This window comes from Ipomoea nil, unplaced genomic scaffold, assembly GCF_001879475.1.
Source record: "Ipomoea nil cultivar Tokyo-kokei standard unplaced genomic scaffold, Asagao_1.1 scaffold0216, whole genome shotgun sequence".
NCBI lineage: Eukaryota > Viridiplantae > Streptophyta > Magnoliopsida > Solanales > Convolvulaceae > Ipomoea > Ipomoea nil.
This window is the reverse complement of record NW_017616644.1, coordinates 41,799-54,972: the sequence shown is the minus strand read 5'-3', so window position 1 is coordinate 54,972 and position 13,174 is coordinate 41,799. Positions and strand designations below refer to the sequence as shown.

General features: G+C 36.4%; 2 protein-coding genes across 2 annotated transcripts; one reads left to right on the top strand and one right to left on the bottom strand.

Moving 5' to 3' along the window:
* Positions 1–274: 274 nt before the first annotated feature.
* On the top strand, positions 275–8,298 carry LOC109192676. The gene is made up of 6 exons (XM_019343371.1): positions 275–465; positions 599–1,331; positions 1,659–2,103; positions 2,222–2,536; positions 2,912–3,519; positions 8,113–8,298. Exons 1-6 carry the CDS (start codon positions 275–277, stop codon positions 8,296–8,298), a joined length of 2,478 nt encoding a protein of 825 aa, XP_019198916.1.
* Positions 8,299–9,042: 744 nt separating this feature from the next.
* Positions 9,043–12,339, bottom strand: LOC109192594. The gene is made up of 9 exons (XM_019343298.1): positions 12,034–12,339; positions 11,784–11,896; positions 11,130–11,302; positions 10,664–10,757; positions 10,314–10,424; positions 10,124–10,213; positions 9,859–9,944; positions 9,643–9,707; positions 9,043–9,501 (listed from the first exon to the last, which is right to left on the bottom strand). Exons 1-9 carry the CDS (start codon positions 12,230–12,232, stop codon positions 9,392–9,394), a joined length of 1,041 nt encoding a protein of 346 aa, XP_019198843.1. The 5' UTR covers positions 12,233–12,339; the 3' UTR covers positions 9,043–9,391.
* Between the last annotated feature and the right edge of the window lie 835 nt (positions 12,340–13,174).

Genomic DNA, 13,174 nt, shown 5'->3' with positions numbered 1-13,174 from the left:
CGCACGGGAAGGGGAGGAAATGGTCGCGGCAGTGACTAAGCGACGCCGTGAAGAAGGGGGAATAGGAGGGAGTAGTCTGGGAAGGGAGGATGATGATGTGACGATGATTGATAGCTCAAAAAACTTGCATATGGCGGGTTCTGGATCCCAGACCTGCCCGAACCAATGAGTACGTTGAGCTGGAACTGCCATGGCTTGGGTAATCCACGGATAGTTCGAGAAGTTGTGGACCTGGCATCCCGTAAGCAACCCGATTTTATTTTTTTTAATGGAAATGAAGGTGGGACGAGTTCATGCTGAGAGAATTCGTGTCCAACTTGGTTTTGAAGGTTTATTTTATGTTGACAGCAGCGATTTGAGTGGTGGTATAGCATTGTTATGGAGAGAGAATAATACGGCAAGGCTCCTCAGTTACTCAAAGAACTATGTTGATGTTGAGGTAACTATAGCTGGTTTTCTAGCTTGGCATATGACGTGTTATTATGGCTTCCCGGAACGCACCAGGCATAGTGAATCATTGGATCTCTTAAGAACTTTGGCGGCCAGATCAAATCTCCCATGGGTAGTGGTTGGGAATTTTAATGATTTGCTCTTTCAGCATGAGAAGTGGGGGGAATCCGCATCCGAATAGCCTCCTTCACGGTTTTGGGGATGCTATTGAGGATTGTGGTCTTGCCCAAATGCCTATGGATGGATATCAATATACTTGGGAGAATGGGAAGGGGACTGTTGATTTGCTTGAGGAGAGACGTGATAAGGTCTTGGTAACAAATGAGTGGCGCAATATCGTGGTCGGAGCCAGAGTAACAAATTTGGCAACCCGCAAGTCTGATCACTCGGCCCTCTTTCTGGGAATCCATGAATCCTTAGGGAGGGGTGGAGCTGGAAGGAGGGGGTTTCGTTTTGAGATAGGATGGCTGTATGATGAGGGGTGTAGAGGGGTGGTGGAACAGTCTTGGCAAGAAGGAAGGGGTCAGGGCTTGCAAAGTTGTATTGAGTACTGTGGTGCCCGGTTAACACGATGGGGTGGAGATCGGTACCACAAGTATGGGGAGCAGATTCTACACCTAAAAAAGGAACAACAGCGTTACAGGGGTTGCACTGATCCGGCCTCACTCGCAGAGTTCCAGCGTTTGGAACAACTCCTGAGCCACACTAAGACACAGGAGGATGCCTACTGGAGACAGAGAGCCAAGCAACATTGGCTGAAAGGGGCTGATGCCAACACGAAATTCTTTCACAGGTACGCTTCTCATCGTAAAAAGAAGAATACTTTATCTATGCTTATGAATGATAACGGGGATTGGGTGGAGGGGGAGGCTATGAAGGGGGTAATAATGGAGTATTTTAATCATATTTTCTGCTCTGGAAACCCTGGTTCTGGAGAGGGGTTTTTTGAGGGGATTACCCCACGGGTCACTCAGGCACAAAATGAATTATTATTACGGCCTTTTGAATTTGATGAAGTAAAAACTGCGCTATTTGCAATGTTCCCTGATAAGGCACCTGGCCCGGATGGAATGAATCCGGGATTTTATCAACATTTCTGGGATGTGGTGGGGGGGGGGGGGGGTATCGCGAGGTTTGTGGTTAACTGCCTTGATACACACCTATTCCCAGTAGGCTTGAATAACACGGATGTTGTTTTGATCCCATAGAAAAATACTCCAGAGTTGGTTACCGATTTAAGGCCTATAGCTCTCAGTAATGTGGTGTACAGGATTATGGCCAAGGTGATAACTAATAGAATGAAGCCTCTTATGGATGAAATTATATCAGAATCACAGAGTGCTTTTATCCCGGATAGACTAATAACTGACAATATTTTATTGGCTGCGGAGGTGGGACATTTTTTGAAAAGGAAACAGTGTGGAACGGTGGGTTGGAGTGCTCTTAAGCTAGACATGACAAAAGCCTATGATCGGATGGAGTGGCCTTTCCTTCGCAACATGATGTTGGCCCTGGGCTTTGATGCTAGATGGGTGGAATTAATTATGGTGTGTGTGATTACAGTCTCATACAATTTCTTAGTGAATGGCTCTCGTAGTGACCCCATTGTTCCCACGCGTGGTCTAAGGCAGGGGATGCTTTGTCCCCTTATCTGTTTATTATTTGTGCGGAGTGTCTCTCTCTATTATTACAGCAGGCACAAAAAACAGGGTCTATTCCTGGTTGTAGAGTTGCAAGAGGTGCCCCTCAATCTCACATTTGTTTTTTGCAGATGATAGTCTTTTGTTTTTTAAAGCAAATATGGAGGAAGCCAATGAGATAAAGAAGTGTATGTCCGTTTATGAAAATTTATCTGGGCAAGTGGTTAATTACCACAAGTCTAACATATGCTACAGTAGGAATACGAGTGACGCTGATAAAGAAAATGTTGCCCAGGTTTTGGCAGTGGTACAGGCTCCTAATTTTGGGAAATATTTGGGACTCCCCTCTTTTGTTGGAAGAAATAAGAAGGCAGCTTTCTCATATATTGAGGATAAGATTCGTCAGAGGATTGGTTCGTGGAATAAGAGATTACTATCACAGGCAGGTAAAGAAATATTGTTGAAAAGTGTAGCTCAATCTATGCCTACCTTCTCAATGAGTGTCTTTTTGCTGCCTGTGACTATGTGCACAACGATAGAGAGAACTATGAACCGCTACTGGTGGGATTCGGGAACGGACCAACGAATACATTGGAAGGCATGTGATAAATTGTGTGTCCCTAAGAAATATGGTGGTCTGGGTTTTAAGGAACTGAGAGCCTTTAATCTAGCTATGTTGGGTAAGCAGGCATAGAGAATGCTTACTAAACCTGAATCTTTGGTGGCTCGTGTCTATAAATCCCGTTATTATGCTAAGGGGTCATTTTTTGATGCACAGATATGGAATAACCCCAGTTTCTATTGGCGAAGTATTATGGCAGCCAAGAGTTTAATTTGCAGCGGAGTAAGACGCAGAATTGGGAATGGAAAGTCTACGCTCATATGGGCTCACCCATGGCTACAGGATGATCAGGAACCCATGATACAGACTGAAATGCCAATACAATTGGCAGGGGCCAAAGTAGTGGGATTGATTGATCAGGAATCTGGGACATGGGACCACCCAATTCTAACTGATTTATTCCAACCTAGTGATGTGGCAAATATTCAAAGAATACCTGTTTCTCCGGATTATGATGATACTTGGTATTGGCATGGAGATATGAGAGGAATTTATTTTGTGAAAAGTGGGTACAGGCTAATTGTTGGAAATTATGAGAGTAATGTTGGGTCTTTCACAAAGTGGTTAACCCTATGGAAGCTCAAAATCCCCCCCAAATGGAGAATGTTTCTTTGGAGAGCCATTAGTGATATACTACCTACCACTACTAACTTGCTTATAAAGAGGGTGGATGCGAATCCACAATGTGCCATGTGTGGAATAATTCAAGAGGATACTATGCATGCCTTAGTGCTGTGTGATTTTGCAAGAAACATATGGGAACAATCCAACCTTCCAATGCCTAATATTGTGACGAATATTTTTCATGTATGATTTAGTGAGCTTCTAAATATTTTAGATTCTGATGGGGTATTATATGCAGCATCAATTCTATACAATATTTGGAGAGCACGAAATGGAGCGGTTTGGGATGCTTTTCTTCCACGGCCACGATCCTTACTCACGGCGGCTGCTACATCCATGCATGCATGGCGTCGGGCGTGCCTAGCAGTCACGGCTCCGGACCATCCACTGCCAGCCCACTTGCCGCAAACGCAGCCACACGGTCACGCTGCTCCATAGCCAATACTGCCGCGGAGAATCTGCCGTGTGGACGCCGGATACATGCACGATACGGGCAAGGCTACTGTTGGGGAAATCCTTCTAGACGTGAATGAAGGATATGTCTCGGCATTCAGTGCGCCTCTCCCGGATTGTTTCTCACCACTTATGGCCAAGGCATTGGCATGCTTATCTGACATCACCGCCATTTGCGGTACGTACCTACGTCGGCTATGCCATTGACAGTTGCAGAGCAGCTGCGTCTTGTTCGTTTAATTTTGTTACTAGATTAGACAATTATTTAGTACATGCATTAGCCTCTAATGTTTATCAGCAGTCTACTACTATGTACTGGGATGCTGTCCCACCTGACATTATTTCGGCTTATTTCTAATGAAGTAACCACCCATTTTTCAAAAAAAAAAAAGTATTCATGATCAACAACTTTGTAGTTAGGTCGCGCAGGTCTGACAAGGATGTAAGAACAATTTTGTCCGATAAAAAAATAATAATATAATATTTGTAAAGTAAGGTACAATTGTACCATTATAAAAATACGTACAAAAAAATTAATACCATAATGATCTAAATCATTCCAATAATGCAAAAAGCGTAATTGAAATATTAAATTTTGTTCTAAATAATCAAAAGAAGATTAATTAAACAGAAAAAAAAAAACAAAAAAAAAAAAAAAAAAAAAACTTAACCCAAATTTGTTTTTTTTTTTAAATGTAAGAAAATCAAATGATTTTTAAAGTTCCTGATTTATAATCTTTGATGCTCAACTTTGAATGGTATGTTTTTAGTCGGGCTTATTATTTTACCAATGTTTATGTTAAATTTATTATTATTATTATTATTATTATTATTATTATTATTATTATTATTATTATTATTATTATTATTATTATCCACAAATCTAATAAGAGCCAATAATGTTAGGCCCTTAACTGGAACAAAAAAATGTTTGTGTAATTGTTTCTTAAAATGAATGGTTCATATTATTTTGATTTGAGTTTTTTTAATGATTTTTCTTATTTATCCTCTATTATATTATTTTCTTCCCTTAAATAACTTAAATTCTGTTAGTATAAACTTTAATTATTTTTCGTTAACTATTTATTATTTTACCTTATTAATTTCTATAAGAAAGGTCTTAGGTTCGAACCTCATCCCAATTAGAGTTGGCATAATTTAAACATATACTACGAATATGTTAAAATGTATTAAAATATATATAAATATAAAATTTAACATAAACTTTGGTCAAATAATTAGTCCGACTAAATACATAACATTCAAAGTTAAGCATCAAACATTACAAATCAAGAACTTTAAAAATCAAATGATTTTTATGCATTTAAACAAAAAACAAAAAAAAAAAAAAAAAACAAAAACAAAAAAAAACAAAAAAAAAAAACAAATTTAGGTTAAGTTATTTTTTTCGTTTAATTAATCTTCTTTTGATTATTTAGGTCCAAAAAAACGTAATATTTCAAGGAATAAGGGTCAAATAGGCCATCGAACTGCACACGATAATACAATTAGGCCACTGAACCTTAAAAAAAAAATTAACAATTAGGTCTCTAAACTAACCAAATTCATGCAATTCTTCCAATTTGCAGATTTCCAATAGGTCATCTTAAATTAAATTATTTTTTAAAAAATAAATTTTAAAAAATAATTATTTAATATTAATTTGTTAAAAAAAAAACAAAAACAAAAACAAAAACAAACAAACTTCCGACCGGAAGATCTGTTTTTTTTTTTTTAATTTCAATTTTAAATAATTATTTGTAAAATTTATTTTTTAAAAAAATAATTTAATTTGGGATGACCTTTGGAAACCTGCAAATTGAAAGAATTGCATGAATTTGGTTAGTTTAGGGACCTAATTGTACGTTTTTTTAGGTTCAGTGGCCTAATCGCATTATTGTGTGCAGTTTGATGGCCTATTTGACCTTTATTCCATATTTCAATTATACTTTTGCATTATTGGTATGATTTAGGTTGTTATGGTATTAATATTTTTTGTATGTATTTTTATAATGGTACAATTGTACATTACTTTACAAATATTATACTATTATTCTTTTTATCGGACAAAATTGTTCTTACATCATTGTCAGACATGCGCGACCTAACAACAAAATTGTTCATCATAAATACAATTACACTTGGACTCTAAAACGGTAGGATCATTTTCCAAAGAATTGACAATGTTGACATCCCACTAAATCCAATTGAACAAGTTTACCCATCAGGATTTTATCAATGCATGAAAACTTCTAAAGGAATTTGTAAGTTAATTTTTACTATATCATCATAACAATATCTATTGTAACTATATATTTTGAATTATTTATTATCATCCTCTATTCACAAGAATTGTAACAATTGTCATTGACAAACTCTCAAAACAATTTGTCTCACCAACGAATCTAAATTTAAAAAAAAATAAAATCAATGATTTCATTATTGTTGATGAAAAGTATGTACGCCACTTTATTACTCTTATTAAATTAAATATAAATTAGTAGCTACAACAAAAAATAATACATATGCATTTAATTAATTTAAAATTAGATGTCTATAATGCCTTTATTTTAAAAAAATTATTCATTATAAAAAATTCAAAAGAGATATAATTTCATTAGTTATATTATCTTTTAATTAAATATTAAAGTTATAATATGGATTACAAAATATGTTATATATATTTATTTACCAAGTATTTTATACAAATATAGTAAATATTAATATTTTGTTCAATACTTTCACATGGTAACACCTACGGAACACATCTCACAACACATGAAACATGTAGGGGGAAAACTACCATTACCAAATATCAATAGGTGCTTGTAAGATAAAGAGTTAATAGTACAACTAAGATCTCATCATATACACAACAAGGCAAATCTAAAGTTTCCTACACCATAATCTCATTGAATGATGAATCCATCTATTCTACCGCCTGTAACCCAATTGCACATGACACACCACCAATAATTTAAAAAAAAAAAAAAAAAAAAAGACATGTACTGAAAATGAAGACACTGACAATGCTACTCAAAAGAGAATTAAGAAGAATTAGAGAAATTTAAACCAAAAGTAGTATTTATTTAGATTATCGTTTTAGACTAGCATTATTACAAAATTACAAACACTTGTTTTAGTGACAATATAATCAATCTCTCATATATTATATTGCATTTATATACTTTAAATTGTCGACTTACCAGGACTATGTGGTCTAATTGTACCTGGGTTGGACTTCCATTTGGAAGGTTGTGACTCAGTGGAGGCTCTTTGTGTTTCAATAGGTTGAGAAAGTATATGAACAAATACTACATTGTAATAGAGCTAGTAGCATTAAAAAAAAATAATAATAATAATAGCCGATTTAAATAAATAAATTCAATATTTATTTACCTATTGAGGAACATCCCTGATATAATATTGCATTGATATACTTTGAAATACTTATTTAAAAATAAGAGGAAATTACACTTTTGGTCCTGTGACTATTGTGGTCTTGTTAATTTGAGTACTTGCCTTTAAAAACTAACAATTTAGTCCCGTAACTATGCAATTTTTAACATATTTGGTCCTTCCGGTCAAATCACCGGCCAAATGTTGCCGGAAAAAGATAATTCCTTTAAAATAGTTTATTTATGGGGATAAAATGGTCATTGTAAGCTAAAAAAAGAGAGGGGGGGGGGGGGGGGGGGAATTGTTCTTGTTTTTTGCTTCTCTCCTCATCAATGCATCATTTTTTACGCGAAGAAGAAGGCTGCGAAGAAAGAAGTGGAGGAAGAAATCTGGGGAAAAAAAGCTTTATTTTCTTCATCTTCTACTCTTTTCTTTGCTCTGTTTGTTGAAAAAAAAATGCTTTGATGATTTGCAGGGGTCCAACTATTTTGATTCCTAGGATTTTACTTTTGATCCCTGTGGCTTCGCCGGAGTTTTTTGCGATGGGGATAAAGTGGTCACGTTGAATCTCAGGGATGGGTCGCCCGATATGGAAACTTTTTGGGCTGACAGAGTTTAGCGTTGTTCCGGGGAGAATAACCAGTGCATTGCCGGAAAGCTTGTCGGAGTTGTAGAACCTCAGGTTTCTTGGAATCAGCCTGAACTTTAAATTCTCTCCGGCGGGATTCCGTCGCGGAAACCCTTTCTGGCACTCTCCCGGCCTCTCGCTGCCGCCGCGCAAGAAGAATTACTGCAATGACTCTTCGCTCTCTGCTTCTTTGCTGCCCATGCTTAGCGCTATGAGACCCATTATTTGAGCTTTGCAGCTCTGGATTATACAATTTAATTGGGTAATTAATTAAACTTGGGATACGGAATTTATAGGTTTGGATTAATGAAACGGAAATGGAAAATGGAATGCAGTGTGAACTAAAGGAGCAATATAAGATGAAGAAGGAAATGAAGAATCATTCTGGTCTTCCATTCACAGACCCATGTTTCCGAGATCTGCAGACCAGGGGAAGAAAAACCAATAAGAAGGATGAAGAAGAAGGAAGAAGAAGGAAATGACCAATTTGTCCCCGAATTAAAAAACATTAAAATGGATTAAAAGATTCCGGCGACATTTAGCCGACAATTTGACCGGGAGGACCAAATGTGTTAAAAATTGTATAGTTACAAGACTAAATTGTTAGTTTTTAAAGTCAAGTACTCAAATTAACAATACCACAATAGTTACAGGACCAAAAGTGTAATTTTCTCTAAAAATAATCATATGACATTATTCCATTTGCGCAAAGTACGTAAAATAACTAGTATATTTAATACGTTTTAACATATTCGTAGTATATGTTTAATAATTATGTCAACTCTAATTGGGACAGGGTTCAAACCTAAGACCTTTTTATAAAAATTAAATTAAGTTAAAAATAATAAATAGTTAACAGAATATTATGTTACTAAAGTTTATACTAATGAAATTTAAGATTATTTAAAGAAAGAGTATAATTTAATATAATAGAAGGTAAATGAGAAAATTCATTAAATAATACAAAAATCAAAATAATATGAACCATTCATTTTAAGAAACAATTACACCGACATTTTTTTGTTCCAGTTAAGGGCCTAATATTATTGGCTCTTATTATATTTGTATATTGTGGATGTAGAAATTAGAAATCAGAAGAAAAATTAACTCCTATTTATGAGCATTATTGTGACATATCACCGTCGACTAATTGCAACACTGCTGGACATACTTAAGAGCAAGAACTCTAACAACAGTACACATTGGAACCTAACACAATACAGAGATGAACAGACAATATGATATATAAAAAAACTACAAGTATGATGTCAAGGTCAGCTGTGCCTGTCATCAGTTAAATCAATCATATACATACAAGACATGCAATAGCAAAGTTAATCAGGTTGGCTGTTGCATCCAAACACGCAAAGTTTTGCAGTGTATCAGTTACACCATATAGCAATTAATGCGCTGCTTAATGCATCTGAGCCAGCCTTGCATGTATGGTAGAAATAATGTATAGACTATCAAAGGCAACTATGTGAAAAATGAAACACTACCATAGTTTATTTGCTCTATGTAGGGAATCTGTTTCCTCTCCCTTGACAAATCACAAACCCATAGTAACAGTAACGATTACTCTGAAACCCCAAGGAATTGAGCAAAGCTAGGATATTTAGGCTCCCATCCTAGTTCTGCACGAGTTTTTGAGTTGTTTAATTTCTTGCCCAATGGATCACTAGTTCCTGCAGGAAAGACAAAAATAGAGAATCATTTTAAAGCGCCTGCTGAACCAATTGGAGCATCAATGATAGACACACACATGAATGGCTCAATAAGATTTCCCTGTATGAAAGAGCTATTACCAACATTTGTCAAATGCTTACCTGTGAAGCCCTTAAACTTCTGGCTATACTTCCCACTTTTATTGACCAGGTCCATCAATTCTTGCCTGAACAGAAGATACCATGGTTCAGAAATTCAGTACAACATACAGATGCTAAGAGTGATAGTGCAATTGCATATGCAGCTCCATTGTGAAACATAGAGCCACCTTCAATATAAAAAAAAAAAAAAGTGCCAATTATTTTAGCAAGGATAACCTGGACAAAGGGTGGTTGTCACACCCCAAAAAGATCCGACTACGAAGTTTCTTTTTCAAGATGACAACAGCTAGTGAAGCTGCATCCTGTTAGAAAAGAAGGCATCACATCAAACATGACATGCTCAACACTGATACAAAGACACTACTATGGATTTTTAGGAATTAACAGGGAGTATTGACTTTTATAGCAGCCTCAAATATTCTTAGGGAACATGCAAATGGCAGGAGTCATGAGGTTATAAACTCATAAGATTCACACACACCTCATAGTGTATAAGATTGAGGATGTGATCTGGACGAATCTCCAAAGTTCCTTTGCTTAACCAAAAGGTATGTGCACCTCTATCGGCTTTGTACGGACAGTTAAGGTAAATGTGAATAAGCAAAGTCCGTAGAAGAACATGTAAGCTGTGTAAAGATGTCTAGGCACTGAGAATCCACAATTAAGGATATGTAAAGTCCAGCCAATCTAACAACAGAGCCACCAAATTCCAGCACAGCTTTTTCTGCCTTTAGAAGCACATCAGTCCTAGGGCTTCTCCCTATTGGCACATCTGGGGAATCCTGAAAATGTATAGTGAGGTAAGATAAAGAGATTGGGAAGCAACTGACAATAAAAAGAATATAAAAAGCAAAAAAAAACAACATAGTGGTTCAAGTCAGGAAATGTCACAGTTTATATGCAGTATTTCTTTATGGTTAAAATGCCAGTATCATAAAATTCACAGGGAAAAGGCCTCTCTGAAGCAGTTAAAAGACAAACGGTTTAGCAACACAGTTATGTGTTATGTTAGATGTAAAACCTCATTGCATGGCCCATTGTCAAAGCAATCATACGGTGCAGAGCTTGAGGTGAACAGAAAACAACCTTCACCATTCCAATTCAATGCAGCCTCCCTGTAAGTTTTATCATACAGAATTAGAATTACTCCTAGTGGCACACAACACTTCAGATAAATAATTGAAAAATTAGCTTGACAAAATCAGTAAGAATAAATTGAATAATAAGTGGAAAAGTTTTACATATAACTATCTGATGCACAGTCAGCCTCATCAATTCCCTCTAGAAGGAAATCATATTCTGATATTCACATACTCACACACGGTATGCACCAACTCCATATACATACACAAGCTATTATGAACACAACTGCAAATGTTAATAATCTTGACATTGTTCTCCAGATCAATATGAAGAGATGGACCATTTACCACACTAACACTTAACAAGAACTAGATTAGAATGAAAGGTGTTACTCTGGTGCCTACTTGACATCAGCAGGATAATCTTCAGTTCGTGATGGAGGAGCACAGAAGATAACATAAGGGAACTTATCAAAAAACTTGTTTTCTTTCAAAGATGGTTTGATTCCCATTTGGATCAGTTCATCATGATGATCAGTGGTAATTGTGTGCCCAAAAATTTGACTACCTGGGTGTTCCTGCAACATGTCAAAAGGAAAACAAATTCTACATATACCTTTCAAATCATTGTTTACAAACTAATAGGCATGTATAGCTATCACTTTTCCATCTCATTTGACATCCCTATCGAGGAAGCATTCAGCTAACAATAATGTGTTAAGAATCAATTCAAGAAATGCAGAATACTACACTACCTTTATAAATAAACAGATCACACTTTCAATCCAAGCACACAAGTTCAAAGGCATGCAACACATTTATGGCATTTAGCTTTCTGGATGAAATTCGCCAGGTTATTGGCCAATTGAGATGAGAGTTAATTTCAATCCCCAGTATCCACACTTTACTTTGATTATCAACAAAACTACTCTCCCTATATCTCACCACCATCATCATATCACTAAATCTATCAACAAGAAGAATTATCTACATTGTCTAGAAGAAAAATTGGGACAAATTTACAGTTACATTGCACGATCAGAAGCGCAGAAATTATACCTCTCGCCATTTTTCAGCGACTAAACGGCCAAGCACACCCGGTCCGACGATTAGCAAGTCATTTGCCCCAATAGCCACCCCCGAAGAAGCATCCAACCCCTCAGTCGTTGCATCTTCATCATCCAAAACACAGAAATCCGACCAACGCATAAAAATTTTGAAAAAATAAAAATTCACATTGTTCCCACACTTAAAAAATAATAAAAATAATAAAAAAAAAAATCAAGAGGGGGACAGGGAGAGTACTTACCAGTAGCGGAAGAAGAAGCTTTAACTTGGAAAGAAGTGTCCATGGGCGAAGAGTGCTTGAGGGAAACGAAATTGTGGGCACAGAGCGACAGAAACGAGAGTGAGCTTCTAGGATTGAGTTTTGGCGAGTCGAAACAAGGAATGATTTCGATCCTTGTGGCAAACGTATTGGAAATGGTGAGGCAGACTGTACTGCCCATTTGGTAGTGATCACTATTGTTGATAAGATCGAACTCGTGCTGTTGAGAAGGGGAAATCTCGTGCTCCAACCAGTGTAAATTCGGTATCCAGTAAAGTAGTTTACTGGGCGGCTAAGCCAAAAACCACAGAGGGCATTTCACATTTGCTGAATTTTTATTTTTTATTTTTTTTTTTAATGTTTACCACATCAACCTTCTACTCTAGCCAGCGCTACTTCGCGGTACAATCTTTTTATAGCATGTCTACTGTTTAGTTCAAGAGGGGAGTGAAAAGCAAAAATACTACTTGGACTTTAACCGGCTGTTTATTTAGGAGGTAATTTCGGTGTGGTTGAATTACAATTTCGTAGAGATCACAATTACGCTGTTTGGTTGAGGGGAATTGCAATTCGGTGGAATTACAATTCCTTCCATTTACTAAATTATAATTATGGATTTCGCATTAACAGGGCGTTTGGTTGGAGGGGGGAATTATGTGGGAAAGGAATTGTAATTCCATGGGAGTTGAATTACTGGGAATAAAGTGAGAATTTAAATTCCAGTGTTTGGTTGACAGGAATAGAATTACTGGGAATTTCAATTCCAATGTTTGGTATACATGGGAATTGAAAGGGAATAAGTAGTATAAAGTCAAAAATGTCCATTATTGTTGTTAGACATTAATTTTAGGTTAAAAAAGGATGGAGTAATTTTGACTCATCACTATCTTTTTTTCCCAGGAATTAAAATACCAGGGGAACATGGGATTTTAATTCCATGAAAATGGGAGAATTGCAATTCCATGGAATTGCAATTCCCTCCAACCAAACTACGGAATTTAATGGCCTTTGGAATTAGGTGGGAATTAAGTGGAAAGAGAATTTAAAATCCCTCCAACCAAACGCCCTGTAAGAGTTGTAAGAGCATCCACAATGGTTGGGGAGAATTGTGGAATAATGTAAG

Bases quoted from the DNA above. Each gene is read 5' to 3' on its own strand.
- LOC109192676 (XM_019343371.1), top strand. From the start codon at position 275: ATGAAGGTGGGACGAGTTCATGCTGAGAGAATTCGTGTCCAACTTGGT. The intron at 2,537-2,911 runs GTAAAGAAATAT...GTATTATGGCAG, and splicing joins GAGATTACTATCACAGGCAG to CCAAGAGTTTAATTTGCAGC. The intron at 3,520-8,112 runs GTATGATTTAGT...CGGAATTTATAG, and splicing joins TTGTGACGAATATTTTTCAT to GTTTGGATTAATGAAACGGA.
- LOC109192594 (XM_019343298.1), bottom strand. From the start codon at position 12,232: ATGGGCAGTACAGTCTGCCTCACCATTTCCAATACGTTTGCCACAAGG. The intron at 10,758-11,129 runs GTAGGCACCAGA...TAAAACTTACAG, and splicing joins GATTATCCTGCTGATGTCAA to GGAGGCTGCATTGAATTGGA. The intron at 9,708-9,858 runs GTTATCCTTGCT...TCTTCTGTTCAG, and splicing joins GACAACCACCCTTTGTCCAG to GCAAGAATTGATGGACCTGG.